The 24,383-nt window shown below is 45.6% G+C and overlaps 1 protein-coding gene across 1 annotated transcript in view; it reads right to left on the bottom strand.

Annotated features, from left to right (window-relative positions):
- ZFR2 (zinc finger RNA binding protein 2) overlaps positions 1–24,383 on the bottom strand; it is a 641,917-nt gene that overhangs the window by 543,739 nt on the left and 73,795 nt on the right. The window contains exon 2 of the mRNA XM_069216682.1: positions 5,319–5,532. Within this exon, the coding sequence (XP_069072783.1) occupies positions 5,319–5,532 (214 nt within the window). The remainder of the gene's footprint in view (positions 1–5,318; positions 5,533–24,383) is intronic.

The raw sequence follows: 24,383 nt of genomic DNA, 5'->3' as shown, positions 1-24,383 counted from the left end.
TGCGACCCCACCACAAACCGGAGATACTTCCTGTGTGACTTGAGAATGGGGATGAAAGTAAGCATCCTGCAAGTCTACCAACACCATCCAATCCTCTTTGTTCAACGCCAAAAGTACCTGCGCTAGAGTCAGCATCTTGAATTTCCCCTGTTTCAGGAACCAATTCAAATCCTCAGATCCAGGATAGGTCTCAATCGACCATCCTTCTTGGGAATCAGGAAATATCTCAAATAGCATCCCAGGCCCCTTTCCTGCTCTGGAACCAACTCCACTGCGCTTTTTGATAAAAGGACCTGAACCTCCTGCTGAAGCAACATGAGATGATCCTCTGAACAAAACGAAGGACGGGGAGGGTTGGGAGTGGGAAACTCCCGAAAGGGAAGGGCTTACCCGTTTCCCACAATATTCAGTACCCAGGAGTCCGATGTGACTAACTCTCACTCGTGGAGAAAATGAAATAACCTTCCCCCTACGGGAGAAGCATGACTTAAAATGGATGGAAAACTAGGGCTGCTTTCCTTGTTGTGCTCCCCCAAAGGAAGAAGATGGGAGGGTGCTGCTGGGTGGCTCCTCGCGTTCTAACCGTCCCCTGTCCTCTAAAGGACCTATATGAAAGGTTGAAAGGTTGGCAGACTGTTGAGTCGTGGATTGAGGCCTCCCACGATAAGCGGCTCCACGGCCAAACCCCCTAAACCGCCGAAAGGACCTGAAAGGAGTAGATGCAGAAGCCTGCAGTCCTAAAGACTTTGCTGTGGCCCTACTATCTTTAAGCGCTCTAAAGCAGAGTCCGCTTTGGCCCCAAACAACTTTTCTCAGTCGAAAGGAAGGTCTAATAAAGTTGCCTGGACATCTGTTGAAAACCCAGAAGACTTCAGCCACGCATTTCTCCTAGTGGCAACTGAAGTTCCCATCGCCCTGGCCACTGAGTCTGTAGTATCCAGACCAGACTGGATGATCTGTTTAGCCGCAGCTTGGGTATCCGACAGGAGTTCATGGAACTGTCCCTGCATATCCTGAGGCAAGTTAGGCACTACAGCTCTAGCTGTGTCCATCAGGAGTGTACATATCTACCCAACAAACAGGTAGTATTAACTGACTTCAGGGCCATACTGCAGGATAAAAAAGTCTTCTTAGCCGTCTGCACCATCCTCTTGGGCTCCCTATCCAATGGAGTAACAGGGAAGGAGCCTGGTGCAGAAGGAGCCGAACAAGAAGCCTGGACCACCAAGCGCTCCGGAGTCAGATGTTGTGACAAAAATCCCAGATCTCCCAGAGCAACCCTGTATCTTCTTGCAACAGTTCCGGACACAGCTGGTGATGTAACAGGCTTTCTCCAGATCTCTAAGTTAGGCTCCGTAAGAGCATCATTAAATGGGAGCAAGGGATCCGCTGAAGTAGAAGAAGGATGTAAGACTTCAGTCAAAAGGTTAGTTTTAACCTCAGCAGCTGGCAATGGAAGGTCCAAATATTCTGCAGCTTTCTTGATAACAGAGTGGAAGAAAGCAGCCTCTTCCGTAAACTCCCCGGGGGATGAAAGATCCCACTCAGGGGAAGTGTCCAGCCCACTAGCTGAGTCTAGGTCCTGAAGTTCTCACAAGGGCTCAGCAATCTCTCCTTCCTCCAACAATTGTCTCTGGTACTCTTGCTCTTCCAAGAGTCTCAACGGTCTCCTCCTCGACCTCAACCTGGCCTCCAACCTAGGCATTGACATTGACTTAGCCGACGTCAACGACGCCGGCTTCAAAACCAATGGGCGCGGACTGGGAGAAGAAGGAGATGCACTTCATCCCGACTGGGAACCATCTGGCGCCGGAGTTGACTCCATCGGCGCCGTCTGCATATGAGGCGCTGTCATCAGCGACGTCTGTCTAAGCGGCGGGGTCATCGGGGCCAGAGGCCTATGATGCAATGTCATCGGCGGCGGAGGCCTATGAGGCGAAGTCATTGGCGCCAAACCAGCATCGTCAGCCTGATAAAAAGGCACGAACTGAGCCAACTTGAATGGAGCCAGAGAGCCCAAGGAGAATGCCAAAGGACCCGTGGGACCAGCCGGTGCACCAGCAGGGGCCACAGCCTTATTGAAGATAGTGAACATGGCATCCAGAAATGCCGCTGGATCTGCTCCCGGAGTCTGGAAGGCAGGAAACCTTGGACCTTCATGCGGTGCCCGGGCTGGATCCGGAACCTGTGGCACTGACTCTTGAGCCCCAGATGAAAAGTGAGGACCCTCTGGAGACTCAACCACTTCAATGAGCGATGGCGCAGATGAAGCCTGAGGACTCTGAGGCCACGTTGTACGCCGTCGTCTGGATGGAGACCGAGCTCGACCTCTAGAAGAACGAGGTCGAGAGTAGTGTCTGCGCCTCTTCTTTTGAGACTTATGGGATGACGAGTCTCTAGTCTTAGACCTCCGATGACTTCTGTGTCCTTTCTTTGCCTTAGCTAAAAAGAGTTTAGCCTCTCTTTCCTTCAGCGCCTTCGAATTCATCCTTTGGCAGGACATGCACTCTCCTACATCGTGGTCCGAACTGAAACACCAGAAGCAATCCTTGTGATGGTCCGTGACAGAAATACGACCCCCGCACTCCCAACAAGGTTTAAACCCTGTCTTTTTAGGAGGAGACATTGTAACAGAAAATAATAAGACACCTTTCGAAACAGTAGCTTCTCGAGAGCTAAGAGAAAACCGTTAGTGTCGAAGGCACGGACAGAGTTGCGTATGGAGCTGTGCAATTGTGACTTCCTCGTCGACGTGGAGAGCTGGGAAGAATCTTTTCTGTTGAATGCTGGTGTATTGGGAGAATTCATAAGGTGAGGAATCCACAGATAGTTGTATCCATCAGAAGGATAAGTATCAGCTGTGGCTTGTTTACAACTTATTATATAAAAGGTGTTAGAGTGAATTGAAAATGTAAAGGTTTTCAAAGAGGATAAACTGATTTAAGATTCAGACAGGTAGATTTAAAATGATGCATTGATGTAAGTCCTGGAGAGGAGGCAGAAGAGTGGATTTTCTGAAAAAAGAAAGAAGTCAGTTTAGGGTAGGAAAATGCATTCACTAATTTAGCCAAGTACCATTGTTGAGGCTCCAGAGCTTGGTTTCTCCAAGCATGAAGTTGTTGAAGAAAGGGGAAAATTGCGTAGGCTAAGGAATGTTCAGAGTTCTTTAAAGTGGTGAAGTGGTACACAAGGAAGATGCCTATCTTAGGGCATTTTGAGTCGTTCAAGAAAAAAACATTCTGATGACAGCCTATATGGGCTTTAGGCTGTTTTATCTCAAGTTGATAATGGGGGAAGAGCAGTGACTTCTGCCTGATGGTGCTTGAAGCGGGTAGAGTGAAATTATTCAGAAGTCAACAGTGAGGCGCTTGCATGTTTGTGATCAATTAGACAGTTTAGGTATTATTTATGCTTTTCAGTTACAGTTCTTTTTCTGAAGACTAGAGAGTGGTTTGCAACAATATTGGTGTTCCAGAATGGATCCTATGGTGGAGGTGTAGAGTGATGGCACTCAATGTGCATATTGTGATGAGAGTAAGCAGTTTGGAAAGCGACACTGCCACATGTGGAGGCACTGGGAGCTGGTGAATCTAGAAAATAGACAGGGGCAAACAAAGTCCCCAACCTTGACCGAAAAAGACGGCAAGGAGAACAAGCCAAATCTCTCCAGGAAGGCTCAGGGACCAGGGGGCTCTCCTCCCCCAAAAACTCACGGAAAACACCAGATTGAATTGGAGCATTCTACACCACAGTCATCTCACACGGTTACCTAAAAATCCAGATAGTGGGTGAGCCACTACTGGTCCGAGCTAGATACCTTGCTTAGCCTGCGGTCCTCTTTGAACCTCAAGTCCAAAACAAACCATGCCCCAAGGGGCACATGCCAGCCTCCAACCCCATGCACCGTGAATGAAACACAAAGCACCAACCTATAATGCAAGACACGACCATTCTTTGGACATGCATTCATGGGAACTTTAAGGAGACCCAAAACGTGCCCAAAAGGAAATCATACTTATTTTATTAATCTCAAAAGGTTATAAAAGTGTGATCGCTTATGTCGAAGACTGAAACACGTTACCTTTAACTTGCATACCAATGTCTACTTTTGCATTAACTCATTTGAAATTGGAAACAGAGTCCAACAAGTTACACATGAAGCCAGCATTAACTCGGTATATCTCCCTGAGATTTAAACATTCGATCTACAGATTACAGTAAATCGTCAGCAGCAGGTTCTTAACTCTGTGAGGCTATTATTTAAACTTACTTGTAAGCAGTGGGTTGTGCACACAGTTGACTGCTGTGGGCATACACACAACTGAGCTGGGGCCTAAACTCTGATCAGCAGCTGTACGCTTCTCGGAAGCAAACACCTTAATATCTTAACACCCAGAAACATTTGTAATTGATATCTGCAAAGTAAATTCCATCTATGTTTTATAGGTTTCTGCATACAAGAAGACACAGAGGCATTGACAGCTTGAGGGACAGGTGCCACTGGTATAATTCAAGGAACTAGGCGTCCTGTCCCTGTCAGTTTTAGCACCATTACCCTATGCAACCCTGTCAGAAGAGAGCCAAATGTCTGCTCTCCAAAAACGATAAAAACAATGCAGACGTATCAGGACTGTTTAAAAATAAAGCACCCAGAAATGGTATATGCTGTACGGGCTGAATAGAAGCACTGGCTTGGATGAATAACTGGAGTAGAAACAGAGAATAAAGCCTGTGAGAATTGGGAAATCACAAGGATAGCAGTGGTGGGAATACCACAGACAACTGTAAGATATCAAGAGAAAAGAAAACAAGTGAGGACAGCTGTAAGAAACGGTGCATTTAAGAAATACGAATCAGAGCTTAATTTGCTGAAAATGAAGTACCAGGGCCTTTCTCAGGATACCAGGGCAGCCTGAACCACCCATTGCCCCTGCCAGAGCTGCCAATAACAGCACCAACACAATCACTAACCATGCCACTCCTGCAAGTCTGACAATTCAGAATATTCCCTGCCAGCCGAAGCTATTAGAATGGTGTGAAATAGTCTGAAAAGTAATTTCTAATGTACATTTGTGATGTATATCTTTAGTATACATTGAATTATCAAACATTGTGATTATGCTCATCTCAAAATTAGACAGAATGGACTGATATTAGTGCCAATGCTCAGAATTATGTGTTGGAGCCAAGCACCGGAAACCACCGGCTCAAATTCAGCACTGAATATGTAATTACTGTCACGAAAAACAAACGATGAAGCCTTACACTTTTCACTAGCAACACATTTGATAAAACAGCTTATGTCTGTAACTCCAAACCTGGTAATTTGGTGTGGTAATGGGCTGTGGCGGGAGTTCCGGTTGCCTAGTACTGTAGCCATAATCTGCTGCATGGGTTGTGTAAGCTCCGTATGCTACAGATGAAACAGGCCGGACAGCCTGTACCACAGGAGCATAGGCTACCCCTGGGACTTGCTGGACTGCATAGGTGGCGGCAGTGCCTGGGTGGCAGTAGGCTGTAACTGGAGGCGTGCTGTAAAGCAAAGCAAGAAGATTCATTTAAGTATTTTTGTTTTTCCAAAAACAGGAGACTCGCAAACCTTAAAGCACCACCTATCAAATTAAAGAAAAGAGCAGCAGCTGCAGGCTCACTAAAACCAAGAAGCCCCACTTATTTGTATTTACATACTGGTTTTAACACCGGCGTTCGACTCTACTGCCCCAGTAGGTAATGGAGAACTTTACACAGAAAGTACATCAATGCAACAGGAGGAAAGCTTTCATATTATAGCACAAGTGCATTGTGTGCCATGAGCAAGGTGTGCAGAATATGAACAACAAGGGCCTGATTTTGACTTTGTGGGACGGGATTTAATCCATCAGGTTGAGAAAGTAAAGTTCCTAGTTGCCCTAACGAAAAACCCAGCCACCTAACTTAGAGATGGCCACCCACCCAGTGGACATCTCTTGCTTTAGCAGAAACCATCATCATGTCGGTTCCTTTCAATGCATTGGAAGTTTGAAGGGCGGCTCTGTCAACATGACAGAGCCATATGAAAACTTTCAATGTTTTCTTTCTTCATTTTTAAAAACAAAATCCTAACGCAGGATTTTGTTTTTGAAAATAACAAAAAGAAGCTGCCCCTCAATATAGGAGTTTTATCCCCTGCCGTGGAGATAGTTTTCTAGTTTTCACTGCCCCTTACCATGACAATGACAAACAGTGACAAGTTGCCATTTGTTTGCCCACACTAAATAAGGCGGACACACAAATGGCAAAAATTCAGACTTCCTCTGTCAGGCATCAAAGGTATATGTTGGCGGCAGACACAGAGCAGTCTCTACCGCCGACATACTGAAGGTCCGCCCAACTCCAAATGAGGTGTGCGCACCTTCAGTTGAAGGAAAGGGTACTCCATTGCCTGCGCAACTGAGAACCCTCTCCCACAAAAGTTCAATCGGACCTCAAATCACAAAAATGAATATAAGTGTATTATGTAAAAATCAGCTACAGTTCAGTTAAAGCCTGCAGACGTGAGTTTTTAAGTATTGGGTGAAAAGGGTAGGATCACACATTTTTGCAAGGGTTCTGTAAACTGGTTGGTCCATGTGCACTTTCATTCCTTTGAGATTGCGAATCCCGCGGTTTTGAACTGGAAACTGGATGATATTGAGTAATCTGGAGAAGTAAGTAGGCCTTTTTTGGAGTATCGCTTTGTACAAGAGGCAGCATGGTTTGACTTTAAATCTTGCCTGAATGGGGAGCCAATGTATCCAAGTATTAGAGAAATAGGATCCAAATTATTCGTGGAAGACGGGAGTTTGCAGTTTGATGGATGTGAACTTTGAGAGAAATAATGCATGGTGCTCAAACTGAAATGGCATTGATGAAGTCCTGACAAAAGATTATGGCATGACCTACTGCATTCTGCTGGACGAATGATAACCAATTCCCAATGAAGGTGGATTGAACAACTCTGCAAATGGGATTTTTATCAACTTTGAAGCTCAGTGATTTATCTGTTAAGGTGCAGAAGGAGAAATCATTGATCCTGAGTGTGTTAGTTTAAAAGTGCTTTACGTGTCATTTTCCAAGAATTCTCAACACCTAATACGCCATGGGAATCCAGAATAGCCTTCAATCTGTGAGGGACAAAACATGAGCCTCGGCTAAGTCACTGGCAAGAACAATCCCATTATATGGCAAGCACAGAGGCTGTTGTATCCATGAGGTCACACACATTAGAGGGGCGTCCATCTAAAACAGTGTTTTATCTAGCAGACTAGATCTCAGAAGGAGCAGAAAATTGTACTGAGTCTCAGGTAATGCTTATTGAGAGAAAACACTTTCAATGCAGTAAAATATTTGACCAAAAAACTCCCAGTTTTTGCCTGTTTTTAAGTGGCAGTCGATTTCCATAAGCGGTTTCCTTTAGGGGATTCTACCTACTTGCACTTTCTGGTGGAAACAGGTGTGACTCATAGGTGAACCCGGAACACTATACATTTCTGAAACGTAGACAAAATCTAGAATTCACAATGGGCTCATTCGTGCAGATGGCTCATGGTTTACTGAATAAACCAATTGTAGAATTGAATAAATAGTGGAAATAGGTAGGGGAAAAACAAAGGTTCCACCTGTAATCTTTTGCTCCAATGGCCGATTAACATAAGCAATATTTTGTCATGTCCATTAGACCCTTCTGTTGGGCTGAAATATATAATGCTTGCTGGTTGTCAAAAACATCCAGTTCCTATAAGCACGTGGGCTGCAGCTTAAAATGATTTTTCTTTGTGTGCTTGACCATGCATCAATTCAAGTGGTAACATCTAATGAATAAAAAAATGGCCCTCAATAAAATGTGCTAAGCTACTGAGTCTGGAATAGTGATTATTTATACAACTCTCTTTTTTGGGTCAACCCAACTATCTTGCGATTCTGCATAATCGATTCTTTCTTGCACTCTGTCTTGCATTTGGAAGCCAAACAGGGAAAGAAATCCACTTGATGACAACAAGTGGCATACTATTCTGAGTTCCAACACTCTTCCCAATAAAAAACAGTACCAAGCTTTTATGGCCACGCCCATCCCGGTGACAGGAAAACCCCCAAAATGTCACAAGGAAACATAAAGGCTTTGCCCTGCATATTTCCTCTGGTGATGTGGGTAGATGCGGTATTAGGGCCTGGGTTTGGCTAGTGCCACGTTGGGAAATACACCAAACCCAGATATTACTGAAAATTAGTCAATAAGGGGAGTCCTGGGTGGGCTGCCTTGCATGAAACCCACTACATGTTCTTACCCATAATGCCCTGCAATTGTAAAACTCTAGCAAAAATCATGCATTTTATCACATTTCTTCACCCTATAAAAAGAGTATCCAACGTCTGTGGCAGAGCCTATTGACCGAACCAGGAAAGGCCCACAATACATCAAAGAAACATCAATACTTTGCCTTATAAATCGACCAATTCTAGCAATGTAGGTAGCTGTGTTATTCGGGCCTGGGCTCAGCTGTTCCCCCTGGGAAATCTACCAAGTCCAGATATAACTGAAAATTAGACAGCTAGATGAGTCCAGGGTGGTGTGACATGGGTGGATACCACTATATTTTCTTACCCAGAATGCCCTGTAAACATAAAAACTTGGCTAAAAGTAAGGGTTTCCCTCATAATTTTGTGAGGGAATGTACTGGAATCTGCAAACGTCCTCTCACCCAGCGTTTCAAAACATCTCCTGGCAAAAAAGCACTGATGTGGGTAGCTGCAGTATGTTGGGCTGGGTTGAGCCAACATCCAGAAAAACCTACCAACCACAGACATTTCTGAAAACTAGACAAAAAGGGGAGTCGAGGATTGTATGAAGGAGATGGATTTCACTATTTTTTTCCTCATAATGCCTTGCAAACCTCAAGCTCTGAAATCCCTGGGTATCCTCACATTTTTGTTAAGGAAAGTTAAGGAATCAGCAGGATTAGTGTCAGTGGGTCGACCACCCCAACTGCAAACTGATCAAAAACTGAATTATGTGAAGTCAATGTCGTATCAATGAGGTCTTCACAAGGTTACAGTTTTGTCCTGGTCCTATAACATGCCTTTGGTCTACTGACACATGGGGGCAGTGTTTCAATCTGGAGAAGTGAGGGAATGCAGGGTGGGAAGGTTTTTGCTTCTGGATTCAAGTGCATAAATTTTATGTCACTTATATTTGGGAAATGTAGCATTTTTTGATGCATTCTTTGACATTTACAGGCATTTTGGTTAGGAAAAGCTGCTAGGATCCACGCAAGCCACACTAATCTGGATTTCCCCCAGAGTCTTTAGGTGTCAGAAATGCCCACAGTTGAGAGGGTTCTCTTGATGCCAGCTGACCTACAACCCAAACAGTGCAGCCATTTAGCTTGGAAAATGAGAGGAACGTAGGGTTTTCCACCCTCTCTGCCAGCACATACATCATAACGTACAGTTTCTTACCTGTAGGTGTAGTTTAGCAGCTTAAAGAATTTTCTGGATTAAGGAGCTGTGCATTATTCTGCCATCTAGTGGTTGTGTCTGGGACTCTCCACTAACTCATTGTCCTTCTATTTTAACTTTTTTCTTGTTGGTAGTGTCGTCACCAGTTCCATTTGGTGTCCCCTCTGATGTCGTCCCACTTCCTCAGGAAGTTCTCACCTTTTGTCGCCATCTTCAGATTACATTTTTTTTTCCCCCTCCCATCTTTTGGTGGAGCTGGATGGGTTGCTTGTGAATCCAGAAAATTCTTCGAACTGCAAAACTACACCTACAGGTAAGAAACTATGGCCCTCATTACAGCCTTGGCCGTCTTCTGAGAAGACCGCCGAGGCTGCAGACGCCAGAATACCGCCAGTGCTGGTGGTAGTTCAGGCTCCCTATTTCAACTTTTCCGCTGGCCCAGCGGAAAAGTCACATCAACATTGCTGCCGGCTCGTAATAGAGTCGGCGGCAATGCTGATGTGCAGTGGGTGCAGTAGCACCTGTCGCACATTTCACTGCCCGAAATTCGGGTAGTGAAATGCGTAATGGGGCTGTGCCTGGGGGCCCCTGCACTGACCATGCCAAGTGCATGGGCAGTGCAGGGTCCCCCAGGGGCACCCGCAGTCCCCTTACCGCCAGAATTGACAGGCTGGCGGTAAGGGGAGTCGGAATCCCCAGGGCAGCGCTGCTTTCAGCACTGCCCTGGCGGATTACGACCGCCAGGACTGCCATGGCAGTATACCGCCGGTCCCGGTGTGGCAGCGGACATATACACCTTGCTGTCTCATTGTCTTTTTTTCATTGGTTCAGACTTTCATCCACTGTGCTCCCAAATAACTGCTCCCCGTTGAAGGGGGTGTTTAGGATGTTTGCTTGGAATTCCTGCTTGAATCCAAAAATCCTTAGCCATAAATGGGGTCTCATGGTTACTCCTCATTAGCTGAAGACTGGCTGTGTCTGCCGCATCTAACGCCGATTTCAGGCAGGTGTTGGCAATGTTTTTGCCACTTTCAGCAAAGTGTGCTGCCCTCTAAAGATATTGTGGTGGGAGAGGTTTGATAAGTTCCCCCATCTCTTCCCAATGCTGGTGTTCATGTCTATTTAGCAGCACATTTGAGCATGCGATTCTCCATTGGTTCGCAACAGTGCATTCTACTCTCAGCCCAATCAGCTCCATACGCTTACTCTCCTTATCTGGAGGTGGGACTGAGGTAAATGGAAAGTTGGCCCTTTTCCTGGCTGCTGATGTTATTATCGAATCAGCAAGGATAGTACCTTTGATATATGCCGGATCCTTCTAGGAGCATTTATATTTCCAGTTCTCTTGGCCTAACAGCTCTGTACGAGGCTGTTCCTTAAAGGCCTGCAGAGATAGAGTATGCTAGGGAGCATAGGTAAAAACGGACTCCTTGCCTGACTGGGTAATAATGTTTCCAGCATCAAACATGATTGGGGCTTCTCCTCTTCCAGCTGAACATTGAATTTTTCAGCTGCTTGTTTTATGACTTGGTTGTACATTCCAATGTCATCTGGAGGCGAAGGCCTCGACAGATAACTGTTGACACCCTCGTCAGGTGAGTCTGTTTCAAGATCTTGCCAATGAGACTTGACAAATTTGGCTTCCTTAGAATCCTGGTACGTTTCAGCAAGTCCCTCATCTTCCTCTTCCTCCTGAGGTTCAGGAGTGAGTGGGGGGTGTAAATCCTCAACCCCCTTTTCGGTAGCCTCTTTTATAGTTCAAATCTTTGGAGGTATGCTGAATGCCTTTAGAGTATTGTCAAACTGCCTCTTCCTTTGTAGAGGGGCAGAAATTCCACCCTCTACTCCCTTTCGTTTCCTTTCCATCTCAGCGGCCCGTTCTTCGGTGTCGAGACTCAGCGTCTTCCTCTAATGCATGGAAGATTCTTTCGACGACGTGTCTGTCATCAAGCTTCGATGTTCTGCTCTTGCTGGCCATTGTTTTTCAATGTCGAAGCATCTTTTTCCCATGCGTCTTTTGACACCTTCGGTTTTTCAGGAATCTTTCCTCCGCTGAACTCCCCTTCGAGCAGTCTGTGGGCCTCCTTATCTTTGGGCATGCCTGCGGTCGGCAAGATGTTCCATGCTACAGCCCCCTTTGACGTCCACGCCAAAGCGCAGAGCAGCTAAGAACACTGAGATTGGTGCACCAGAGCTAAGGACCTGAAGGGAGAATCCCTGTCCTTAGAAATCAGTTCGCCAGCAGGGAGGATGGGTGGGTCGGTAAGGAATCTGCAACTAGAATATGTCTCTACCAGATATTTCGTCACAGAAGATAAATCACTTTTACATCTGATATAGACTTCTAGTTGCAGATTCCTTACCTTAGAATAGATACCCAAGCAATGCCATCCTCGGAGGCGGGCTGCGAACCAAGATCATACTAGAAAGTCCTGCAGGATCGAACAACCAAAGTAGCCGTCCCAACGGACCTGACTGACTAGGCAGTAGTGTTTAGCAAACGTGTACAGGTAATGCCCACGTAGTTGCCTGGCAGATATCCAGGATAGGAACTCCACGTGCTAACGCAGTGGAAGCAGCAGTCGTTCTGGTGGAATGAGCGCGCAAGCCCTCAGGGGGTTGCTTCTTGGCCAAAGCGTAGCAAATCTTGATGCAAAGAGGTACCCATCGAGAGATGGTAAGTTTTTGCACTGCCTTCCCTTTCTTCGCACCCACATACCCGACAAAGAGTTGATCGTCCACCCGGAAATCTTTAGTACGATTAAGATAGAACGCCAATGCTCTTTCTGCGTCCAGATGGTGGAGTCTCTCCTCGTCATGGGAAGGATGTGGGGGTGTGTAAAAATTAGGCAGGGTGATGGAGTGGCCTACATGAAAAGGCGTAACAACCTTGGGAAGGAAGGAAGCCTTAGTGCGCAACATCACTTTGTCGGGGTGCACAGACAAGAATGGAGGTTAGGACGAAAGGGCCTGAAGCTCAATCACCCTGCAAGCAGAAGTGATGGCAACAAGAAAGACAGTCTTGAAAGTAAGGAGCCGCAAGGGGCAATTGTGCACCAGCTCAAGGAGAGTACGCATTAAATAAGTAAGGACAAGACTGAGGTCCCACTGAGGCATGATAAATGGAGTGGGAGGAAATAAATGGGTGAGGGTTTTTAGGAATCTACTCACGATAGGAGATTTAAAGAGTGAGGGCTGATCAGGTAACCTAATAAAGGCCAAAATGGCAGATAAATACCCTCTAAGGGTGCCCAAAGCAGAGCTGTGATGGGTCAAAGAAAGAATGAACAAAAGAACCTCAGATAGAGGGGCAGAGAGGGGATCAACAGATTTGTTGGTGCACCATGCCACAAATTTATGCCAACGACAGGGGTATACCGTTTTGGAGGAGGGATGCCTGGCTGCCAAGATAACATCACAGACTTCGGGTGGAAGATCAAAAGTCGTCAACTGTCACCGCTCAATCTCCGGGCATGAAGGTGGAGATTAGACAGGTTCGGTGGAGAACCGCCCCCTGCTGCTGCAACAGAAAATCCGCACAATGAGGCAGTCTGAGTGGAGGATCGATGGCCATACTCAATAGCTCTGGATACCATACTCTCCGTGCCCAGTCTGGAGCCACCAAGATGACTTGGACCCGGTCGTTCCTGATCTTCTTGAGAACCCTGGGAAGAAGTGGTATGGGCAGAAAGGCGTAAAGGAGGCCGGAGTTCCACTAGAAATTAAAGGCGTCTCCGATCGAGTGCCGTCTTGGAAACTCCAACGCACAAAACAGCTGACATTGCACGTTCTCTGCAGAGGCGAACAGATCTAACCAAGGCTCTCCCCATGGCTGAAAGAGACCTTGCGCCACCTCTGGATGGAGACGCCATTTGTGATCGGCGGCTCAGTTCGTCCGCTCTGGCGTTGAGAGAAGTCTCCAGATGTTGAACCACCAGGATAATGCCCTGATGTTCCAGCCATGTCCACAGGCATAGTGCCTCCTGACAAAGGGTCCAGGACCCTACTCGGCCCTGTTTGTTGCAATACCACATGACGGTAGTATTGTCCGTGAACACCTGCACTATCTTCCCTTTGAGAGAAGGGAAGAAATGCTTTCAACGCAAGCCTGATCACCCGGAGCTCCAACAGCTTGATAAGGAGCCCAGACTCCGCTGGAGACCAGAGGCCTCTGTCCTCCCCTCTCCCATGCAGCCACCCCAACCCAGGAGCGACGCATCTCTCACTATAGAATGACCTGGTTGGGGAGGGGAGAGGGATCTGCCATGGACCCAATACGGATTCGAAAGCCACCACTGCAGGTCTTTCGCAGTCCCCTCCGAGATCTGGACCATGTCGGAGAGATTCCCCTGATGCTGTGCCCACCGGAACTTCAAGTCCCACTGCAGAGCCCCCATATGCCATATGTCACTAGCAGGATGCAGGAGGCCATGAGGCCCAGCAGCCTCAGAGTCAGTCTCACCGAAACCCAAGACAGAGCCTGAATATCTTGGATTCGCTTTTCGGGAGGATAAGCCAGAAACTGCACGGAGACCAGAACAGCTCCGATGAAAGGGAGAGTCAGAGAGGGAGTCAGATGTGACTTCGGCACGCTGATAGTGAACCCCAGCGTGCGCAGGAGGCTCGCCGTAGTCTGAAGGTGGGAGACGACTTTCTAGGGCGAGTCTGCCTTCAAAAGCCAGTCGTCGAGGTATGGGAAGACTGAGACCCCTAACCTGCGCAGATGATCTACAACCCCGCCATCACTTTCGTGAACACCTGAGGGGAGCTGGTAAGGCCGAAGGGGAGCACATTAAACTGATAGTGCGCGTGACCTACCACGAATAGTAGGTAACGAGTGTGGGCAGGCAAGATGGGGATGTGGAAATAAGCATCCTGCAAGTCCAACGCAATCATCCAGTCCCCTGTGTCCAAGGCAGACAGAACCTGAGCCAAGGTGAGCATTTTGAATTTCTCCTTCTTGAGGAAGTAGTTGAGGTCCTGAAGGTCTAGGATAGGACGTAAGCCCTTGTCATTTTTCAGCACCATAAAGGAGGAACAACCACCACAACCTATTTGTGGCACAGGGACCTTCTCTGTAGCTCCCTTGGCCAAGAGAGCCGTAACTTCCTGGCAGAGAAGTACCAAATGATCCTACAGAAGTTGGCTTAGTGATGGAGGCATGACCGGTGGGACAGATTCAAAAGGGAGGGAATAGCCCCTTTGAACTATCTGCAAAACCCACATGTTCGTAGTGATGGATTCCCAGTGGGGCAGGTGATGGCGAATCCTGCCGCCAACTGGATCGGAGTGAGGGGACTGACTAGGAGGGTTTGGAGGCTGCAGCGGGGGCAGGGGTGGACTGGGCAGACCTGTTTCCCTTTCTCACGTGGGATTCTGCACCCCTGGTCACGCAGCTGCTGAACAGCATGGATGGTACGGTGGCTGGGTGGGGGACGCGACAAAGAGCCCTTCTGTAGCCACGAAATGGGCGAAAAGTAGACTGCTGGGGGTGAGGGGAAGCTGAAAAACCAAGTGACTGAGCTGTAGCCCGGGAATCCTTCAATCTCTCCAAGGCCGAGTCTGCTTTGTCTCCAAAAAGACAGGAGCCATCAAAGGGCAAGTCCATGAGAGACTGTTGGACATACCCCGAAAAACCAGAAGTACGCAACCAGGCGTGGTGTCTCAAGGCCACCATCGTAGCAACCGATCTGCCTAGAGAGTCAGTTGTGTCCAGCCCACATCAGATTGTGAACTTTTCCGCATCCCTCCCATTGTGGACAGCTTGGGAGAAAATAGCACAGGCCTCCTCCGGTATCTGCGGCAGAACTTGCGCAACCGTATCCCACAGAGAGTGGGTATAGCTGCCCAAAAGGCATGCAGTGTTCACGGACCGGAGCGGGAGACTGAAGGAAGAAAACATCTTCTTCCCAAATTATTCCAGCCTTTTTGAGTCCCTATCTGGGGGAGCAGAAGGGAATGCGCCTGAGAAAGAGGAAGCCTGGATGACAAGACTCTCAGGCGTGGGGTGTTGGGACAGGAATTTAGGGTCGTTCGGGGCGGGCCGATGGTGGCGTGCGATAGTCCTATTCACAGGAGCCGCTGTGTTGGGTTTGAACCAAGTACCCAAAAGGACATCAGTGAGGGCTTCATTGAATGGTAAAAGGGGCTCAGATGTGGAAGCCCCTGGCTGAAGCACCTCCGTCAGGAGATTGGACCTGACCTCTACAGTAGGTAGCTCAAGGCCAAGGACCTCAGCCGCCCTACTGACCACCACAGCATGAGTCGCTCTCTCCGCCGTAGCCACGGTAGGAGGAGAAAACATGCTAGCATCTGGAGAAGTGTCCAGTCCGCTGGCCTCACCAAATTCCTGTGCCCAGTCCAAAGATGGGTCATCCTGGTATTCATAATGGTCCAGGGACCCCTCCAATCCTTCCCCGAATTCTTACTTATGGGAAAAAGGGTCCCAATCCGATCTAGGGTGATTAGGCCACATCGAAGACAGAGGTGGCGTCGGTCGACGCCACTCCGAGTCGTCAGAGATAAGGGTCAGGTCGACGTCAATAGTGAGCACTACAGACGTCGGTAGCATCGACAATCGAACCAGCACCGGGGAAGGTCTCAGTGGTGCGGTGCGGCACCCGAAGGCCCCTCAACCGAACCCCTTGGGCCAGAAGGCGCTGTATCGGGGTCGGTCTGGCCAAAAATGAGGCGCTTGGCCTCATAGAACTCTTGGGAGGGGGACACTCCGGCTCCCAGAAATTCGGGGAAGCGCAGAGCGGACCCAGAAGCAGGCTCAGAGGACGGAGGCGTTGAGTATCGACGCTCCTCCCGCATCGCATCAGCCGAGCGACGGGGCGAAGTCGAAGGGCAACGGGACCGCTTCAATGACTTCTTATTCTTACCTGTGCCGGAATATTTAGAGGAAGACGAATGGTGGTGACTTCGCGAATGGTTTCAAGACCTTCCTCTTGAGACAGACCGGGATATACGCAGAGTCGAGCGCCAGGCCGCTATGAGCTTGAAAGAATGATCCCTCAAGGCCTTCGGGTGCATGGCCCGGCACTCGGAGCATGACTTCGGGTCGTGGTCCGCTCCAGGCACCACAAACAAACCCTATGCAGATCCCTCACCGACATCATGCGGTGACAGTCATCGCACAGCTTGTAACCAGTCTTCGGGGACATCCTCGACGAACCAAAAAACTCACAGAAAACTCGACAAAGGGGTCGAAGTCGGTCAAAAAGAGGCTAGGGTAGCTCTTTCCGGATCAGCGCGTGGCGCGGAAAGAAAAGAACTGACTTCACTGCGCTGAGGCGGTGACTATGTACTACTCCCAAAGTCATTACGACGCCAACGGAGACGACAGACTCCACCTACCGACGCACAAGGGTACTGCTCGAAGAAAAAATCTCCGGATCCTGTCTGACGCCTGGGGGAAATTCTAAGGTAAGGAATCTGCAACTAGAAGTCTCTATCAGATAAGTTGTTTTCTCCATTGAGGCCCTTCCAGGAGCCCCCGAACAGGCATTCTCAGAGTTTCTGCCGAAATGCAACTTTCCTTCTCCCAAACTTCTTCCTGAAATTCTAAGTCGATGATCTGAAATTGATTTGGTGAACTTTTCAGCATTTTCCGGAATTTCTTCGTCATATGTTCTTTATGTTTTGGAGATGCCTTGATATGCTTCCAGACCCAATGGCGGGAAAAAAGAAACTGAAGATGACAACAAAAGGTAGGAACTTCTGGAGGAAGTGGGACGACGTCACAGGGGGGCACCAAATGGAACTGCCGTCAACACCCACCAACAAGAAAAAAGTTAAAACAGAAGAAGGACTATAAGTTAGTGGAGAATTCCAGACCCAACCACTAGAATAATGCACAGCATGTGAATTCAGAAAAGGTTCAAGCTGCAAAACTATGCCTAAAAGAAACCAAATGTTCTATCCCTTACCATGGGGATGCTATAGGCCCAAGTGGCCAGAAAGACGTTTGGAGCTTAAAGGGTGGGGCTGAAGCCTGGTGTCAGGAAGACACAGCCCTAACCTAATTGTTTTTTCAAATATCCCAGGCATGTGGTGGGCTTTCTGCCATGGAGTAAATCTTCCACTCTCCCTCCTGCCCCCCTGGGATGGCAGAAAGACGGTTAGGACTTTAGGGCATGACTCAATGAGGGCTAGGCCACCACCAATTTTTTAAATATTATTCCTGAATCTATTAAGCTTTGTGCCCCCAACATAGTGGCAGATTGGGGGTACCTTCCAATTTGCCACTCCGTGCATGCAGAAAGACTGCTGAGCTCTTTTAGGGTACTAGTCATGCAAGATGCCGGGGAGAGTCCCTCAAACTCATTTTTTATAAACAACAAATATTCCTTTGGTCTAGAGGCTTTCTGTCCCCCAGAAGGCAGACTGGTGAAAAGAAAGACTTTTGGGTCATTTAAGGAGTCATGACACAGAACAATGGCAGGGCGGAACACATTAAAACATTCCTTGTATTTAGTGGGCTTTATAGCACCAAGGGGGGAGTGTTTGGCAGATTGGAGGTAAACTCCCTAATCACATTCCCCAGAGTGGCAGACAAAAGAAGAATTATTTATATTGGTGAGCAGAAATTGCCCATTCCTCGGAGGATGCTCCTCTCACCCTTCCAGGGTCAGTGGGTGGATACCTGCTTGGGGCTCGTCCTCCAGCAGCAATCCCCAAGCAGGAAACCACTAGCAGGATGAACCATTTGAAAGAGGATATTGGCCCATTTCAAATGGTACCTTTCCCACAATGATCACTGCTTTGGAGGGGGTTGGCTCAGATATGCACCCACGGGCATCAGAAAGCAGTCGACACCTAACGCTTTCAGTTTCATTTTGTGAAGTACACTGATCGTCACACAATGAAAAAAACACAAACTCAGGAAGCAAGAGAAGATCTTCTCTTGAATCCTGAGGCTAGTTATTAAACAAGTCTTCTGGTGCTGTGTGGAGGACAAGATGTTCCGGCCTCCACACTAGGCAAGATTACAGAATGTTTCGTTTTCAGCAGTAAGGAGGTAATAGATTCAAAACAGCTCAAAATGGTCGACTAATCAAGTATTGGAAAAGCCAAAAGGTCTGGCTTCTTTTTAGAGGTAGTTAGGCATGTGTGTTCCCCACAACTGTTCTAGATAGAAAATCTCATAATGAAGAAAAAACTTGAGAACAATATTGAAGTTTGGAGTATGGTCGCTTTACTGAGTAGACTGCAATGGCAGAATCAGACTGACATAGTATTGCATAGTTCATATTTTTTGACAAAGGGCATATACTTTTGTTGCAGTTTTAAGAAAGCTTATGTGCTCGAATGTCGTTATTCTGTGATCAAAAATAAACTGTGAATCCAACCATGACAGTAAAGTAAAATGAACAAATAAATAGGCAAGGGATATTAATGAATGGCACTCTTTTAATAGCAGGCAAACATCCACATGGCAAACACATCAGAAACAAAATGAAGTCATAAACAGGCAACAAATTGTCTGTTGAGTCAACAGAGCAAATACATCAGAAAGAACACACTGGCCCTGGTTTAAGAAAATTACTACTGGAAGCTCATAGAAATACAAACAGAACAACTTTGCCATCTTCAAAATGCTGTGGTCTCAAAGGACATTCTTTCACGACTATGGCAAACCATGAAAACCACTGAAAATTAAAAGTTAAAGGGGGGTAACCCAAAGTCAACTCTTTTTCTGTACTTCATACTTTACTTATTTGGGGGCTGATGATTTGAGGGTTTCCAGACAGCTGAAGCTTTATGTACCAGACCTACAAAAATGAAGTATGAATGCTAGTAACATGCTATTAATTGATTTATATCTATGCAAAAATTATGCCAATCTACATGTGGAAATCCTAACCAAGCAATTTAAAAACAGAGCAGTTAAATAATGTTAACAAGGTGAGCCCGGTATCATACTTCAATTAAGTGGCTTTGTGCAATATGGTTCAAATCACACTGCTGTTGTGATGAATAAAAGCTATGTATGTTCTTATTTTTCAGTATTTTCTATTTATAGTTGTGAATGTGAAGCCCTATTGCTGTGGCTGCAGAAAACAAACTAGAAAGTGAAACCTATGCCTGCACCTTAGAGAATACCAATAACCACAGAGGGATAATAGAAATCTGTTACTGGCTCACATAACAAGCATTTGCAATGCAATAGGTCGTGCATTTGCGAGAGTTATAGCTACTGGCTATGAAATTACATTTACAGCCCTGCTTACACAAAAATGAAAACACAGGGCCCTCGCTTTCAAAAACACACGCTGGGCTGGCCTGAAAGAAAAGAAAACAAGCCGAGCCTGGAAGCTGCCTTTTGTTACGGTTTAATGGTGGAGCAGATGTTTGAAGAGGCACAGGGAGACGAGAACAGCACTGGGATAAATACAAAAGAATGTCAGCAACATGGGAGGACGTGAGAGGGACGAATGCTGCATTAAAAATCAAGCAGCTATGGACCTAAAACACCCACAGTGGGCAAGAAGCAACAAGGAAATTACAAAGTAGTCCGTCAAAGCAAGAGATAAAGAACCAAAGTAGAATTATACAGAAGTTAGTCCCTGCTATGAAAGAGAGAAATGAGTGAGAAAGAGGCAGTACTGACCACTAGCAAGCAAGGATTTTTAAAGGACAATTAAACAAACAAATGAAATTGCTTTAAGCCCACAAGAAGTATACTAAAGTATACAAGAGGCCATACTCTTATGCTTAACCTAAAAACAGGTGGCCATTTCTATTTAATTTGCCTTTGGAACCAAAATGCTGTACATTGATAGCTGCCATGATTCCAGTTTTCCAAGCCTAGGTGCAGATCAGATTAAGTGTATTCTTGTGTTGAGACAGAAAGTAGCTGTTGAACTTTACAAAAAGTTTATCAATTTTAACAACAATTATATTAGATAATAAATAATAAGGTAAATGTTGTGCATAATAAAACAATAGTAAGCTAAGGGATACACATGATACAGTTCCCCCCAGTTACTCAGTATTTTTCTCTTATATAAACCAACATCTTCATTCCAAACGTCAGCTTGTGTCTCCTTTAAAAGTGTGCCTCCTATTCTAAACAGAAAGCAAACAAAACAAGCATTTGCAATGCAATGGGTCTCGCGTTTGCTCGACTTAGAGCTATTAGCATTGTAAATTCCTAACTGGACTTTCCGCGCCACAAAAATTGAAAATGAAAAGTAAAACAGTTGACATAAGCGAGGCAATTCACAGAGCCACGGCCGCCATGAGCATCAGTGATAAGGAGAGACACACAAGGAAAAGGAAGTGCGCTCGCAGTCAAACTTATCGGCAAAAGTGCAATTAGCCATATAACGGGACGATAGCCAAGGCGGTAACAAAAACTCCCCAAGGAGGGACACACGTAAACCATTTACCAATGTCATCAAAGGATTTTTGAAGGCCAAGCCTACGAATGAATGATAGTGATGGGCTTGAGGTGGGTGTTGTTAAAAGCCCAAGTACATACCAACACGTCGGAAAAGCAGCACATGCGCAAAGCTATGCTCGACCTAAAAAACGACTCCAATACTTTCACAGACATTAAGATCACAGTTTGCCGTAAACTGCATAATATGAAGTGCTATATAAATAATTATCATTAAAATAAACTTATATATACATTATGACCATTAAAATCGGTTAAGGCAATTGATCATTTAATCATCTTAATGGTCAAAATGTATTTTTATGTTAAGTTTAACAGTATTTAAATATGTAACACTTTATAATATGCACTTTACAGCAAATTGTGATCTTATGCCTGTAATAGTATTGGAGACGTTTTTTACATTTTGAGTTGGAAAAGTAATGTATCAGACACACGGACAGATAATTTAAATTGATCTCAGCAGAGGATTTATATAACGGAATGGGCACTCTACTTTTTTAACATGGCCTCCCCATTTCATCAGAGGAATGGAATTATTTCTTGCACTTTTTGCCCCTTCCACGATAACAAATAGGTTAGACATCTTTCAAAAAGCTCGGATCTCAGAGGTGGAAGCAGTCTCTAAGTCAAAAATTGAATGTCAGTGTAAGTTTACAAAAGATCAGGAAGCCTCTCCCAGCAAAACCACCATCTTGCTAAGGTTCGGTGTAGGAGGAAGTTTACATTATTTTCCATAATGTTTTCTTCAGCAGCACTAGCATGAAAGGAGAAATTAAATATGAGTGCTGAGGAGACCCAAAGTCTGATTGGGTGAGGTGCGAGAGAATGGATCGAAGGCACTGAATGTGCTAATGCTTATGAGTGCTGCCAGGTTCAGCTCTTGTAGAGTCAGTCTCAGATGCGTGGCTGCATGGGTGCAGATTTCTGTATGAGAAGGCTGTTGTCACAGTGAAAGGTTTTGGTAAAATAACAAGCAGGTGTGGAACTCAGCCAGTCATTGAATGTGTAAAGGCTTTGGCATATTGTCAGTGTAAGCCTGTGCTTGGGTCACTTAGAGGCACTGCTTCCACCTTCAGGGGAAAACAAGACATAAGGGGCCTACTTCCATCAATTTATCACTGCAGGAAAAGACAGCCACTCAGTGGGCAACACGTGTCATCCCCATCCACCAGGGTGTTTCTTGCATCTGCTTCTGGGGAATGGGGGGTGGATAAGAAAATAAGGATCCAGCTAAACACAATAATTGGTTCTATCATTAAAGGTAGGAGCCAAGAACACAAAAGTTCATCAAAACAAAACAACCTGAAGCTGAAGCCTTTCTTTTCAGGAAACGCGATCCGTTTCATTTCCAGTCGCAGACTCCAATAAACGCTGCAAACTTGAGGCAGCCATGGAGCAAGGGGAGCCTGACTATTGCTTCCCAGTCCTACCTGATCTCCCCATTCAAGGATGGGTAGTAAACACAGGTCATTGTGACATCGCTTGTTGCCGGGGAGCAAACAAATATCCATTCACATCCTTCTGGAAGCATCTCCATGACAACTCTGTCAGGCTACCTCATTTTCTGAAACCCAACAAACTCATAACAGCTCTGGTTAATAAACATATTGGGATCCCACCTCGTGGTTGAATGTGAAAATTTAATTTCTGTGCAACAAGAACCAAAGGGTGATATTTATATTTGCTCTTCCTACAAGTGTACCAAGCTAATCAATGACCCATAGAAACTCTCCCCAAAACTACCACTACTTCTGCAAATATTAACATTTTGTAATAACAGGAATTGCCCTCACTATTGGGACACACCTTTCTGCTAATGGAAAGAATAGATTTTTACCATTACATACTTTAAAACAATCCTCACAGGAATATCTCCTAATATTGTCCACAGAGAAGTTGGTCTTATTTTGTACTGAATCAACTGCTTTAAAATGGAACATCTAAACTTTACCCAAATAGATTGCAGTCTTGTCTCTTTTGATTTTTTTCTTGGAAGGCAATGCACGGGCCCTGTTTATCTCTTACAACTCGTGCTAGTCTACTATATATCTGAATGTCTCTCTAAAGTGCGAGGCCATATTGCACGTTCTATGTTTTTTTCTCCATCTCTTATGCTAAACACAAATTATCACAGGAGAGATTTTCACTTCTGTTTTTGCCCAGTTGTGCTATTATCAACTGACAGTTCTGGAATCTTTAGGCAGTTTTGACCACCATTTTGCTACTATCTACGTTGGGCTCTTCTCCAATGTAGTTTCTTGTGTCAACTTCAGGAATTGTAAGTTAATTTCTGCTATGTCATTCTTTGTTTAAAATTTCTTTTAGTTTGACTATTGTCCTCAGTGACAACTGATGAATATCTAATAGAGGGCTGGGTTTGCACACCGACTTCTGGCTCCATTTGGTATCCATGTTTAACCATCATACCTCTTTCCTCTTCAGGTACAGAATATAAGCTGGAGAGCCTAACATATGGAGGAATTTGTTGTTGCAATTCATTATTCTTTACTTCTTTCTGCCTGGTAGATCTCCTGTGGTTGGAGTAAGATAATTTCTGTGTTGTCATTTTATTTTGCACACGGGGTGGGGGCAGCTGGAAAACCACCTTTGTCTTCCATCTTTCTGGGGGTTTGAAGTGCTGTGCACTTATGTGGTCTTATTTATTTCTTCCTCCTTGGCAGAATTAAAAGATAGCGGCAAGTTTACAGATGTGTTTCTGAGTTATATGGTCATGCTCCGTCCTATTCTATAAATCTCAAGGCTGTTCATAACTGTTAATGTAACTGTCTAAGGACTTTAAATGTTCTCCGATTATATGACCAAACTCAAAATAGTGCTCAGTGTTGCTACTGCTTCAATCTGCTTCTTTGATAAAGGCTATAATGTACCAGACCGCCTTTTATGGTTTGCCTTCATTTTCCTTTGATCATATTTGTTCTTAAAACTAATACCCCTAATTGTGAAGCTGATCTGTACCTTCAACTCAATTTCTTTGGTGCCATACAGCTGCTTTTTGTTCCCTTGATAGCACTGGCTTTACCATGAATTTTGTTTGCCTTTCCAGCATCTAAGTAAGACTACTGTGTCAAAATATTTGACATGTTAGGTGATACTTTCTTTTCCAACTTGAAGGGTTCCCACCCACTCACTGCAACTTTTCAAACAAAATCAATGTAGAAGATATGTTCTGATAGGAATGATTTATCTTTGTTCACCCAGCTCCTGGCCAGGTTCTTACTCCTTAATTTCAATTAATGGGGTACCTCGCCTTCAGCATTTCAGAGGCTCTGCATTTAGTGGCTGTCTTTTGTCATAGGATAGCATTGTAAGTAACCATGCTTGCAGATAGTCACCTCCCTTCTGAGATAAAACTCCATTTCATGGATTTTCAATGCAACGCATGGGTGATTATTTTCTTTTAAAATAACATTTTATAAGCATCATTTTTTAGCCTTGTTAATACTGAACATGTGCTTGCTTATGGTGTTTTTGTCTAGCC

This window comes from Pleurodeles waltl, chromosome 12 (genome assembly GCF_031143425.1).
Source record: "Pleurodeles waltl isolate 20211129_DDA chromosome 12, aPleWal1.hap1.20221129, whole genome shotgun sequence".
Taxonomy (NCBI): domain Eukaryota; kingdom Metazoa; phylum Chordata; class Amphibia; order Caudata; family Salamandridae; genus Pleurodeles; species Pleurodeles waltl.
The sequence above is the reverse complement of the archived record's forward strand: the minus strand, read 5'-3'. Positions and strand labels throughout refer to the sequence as shown.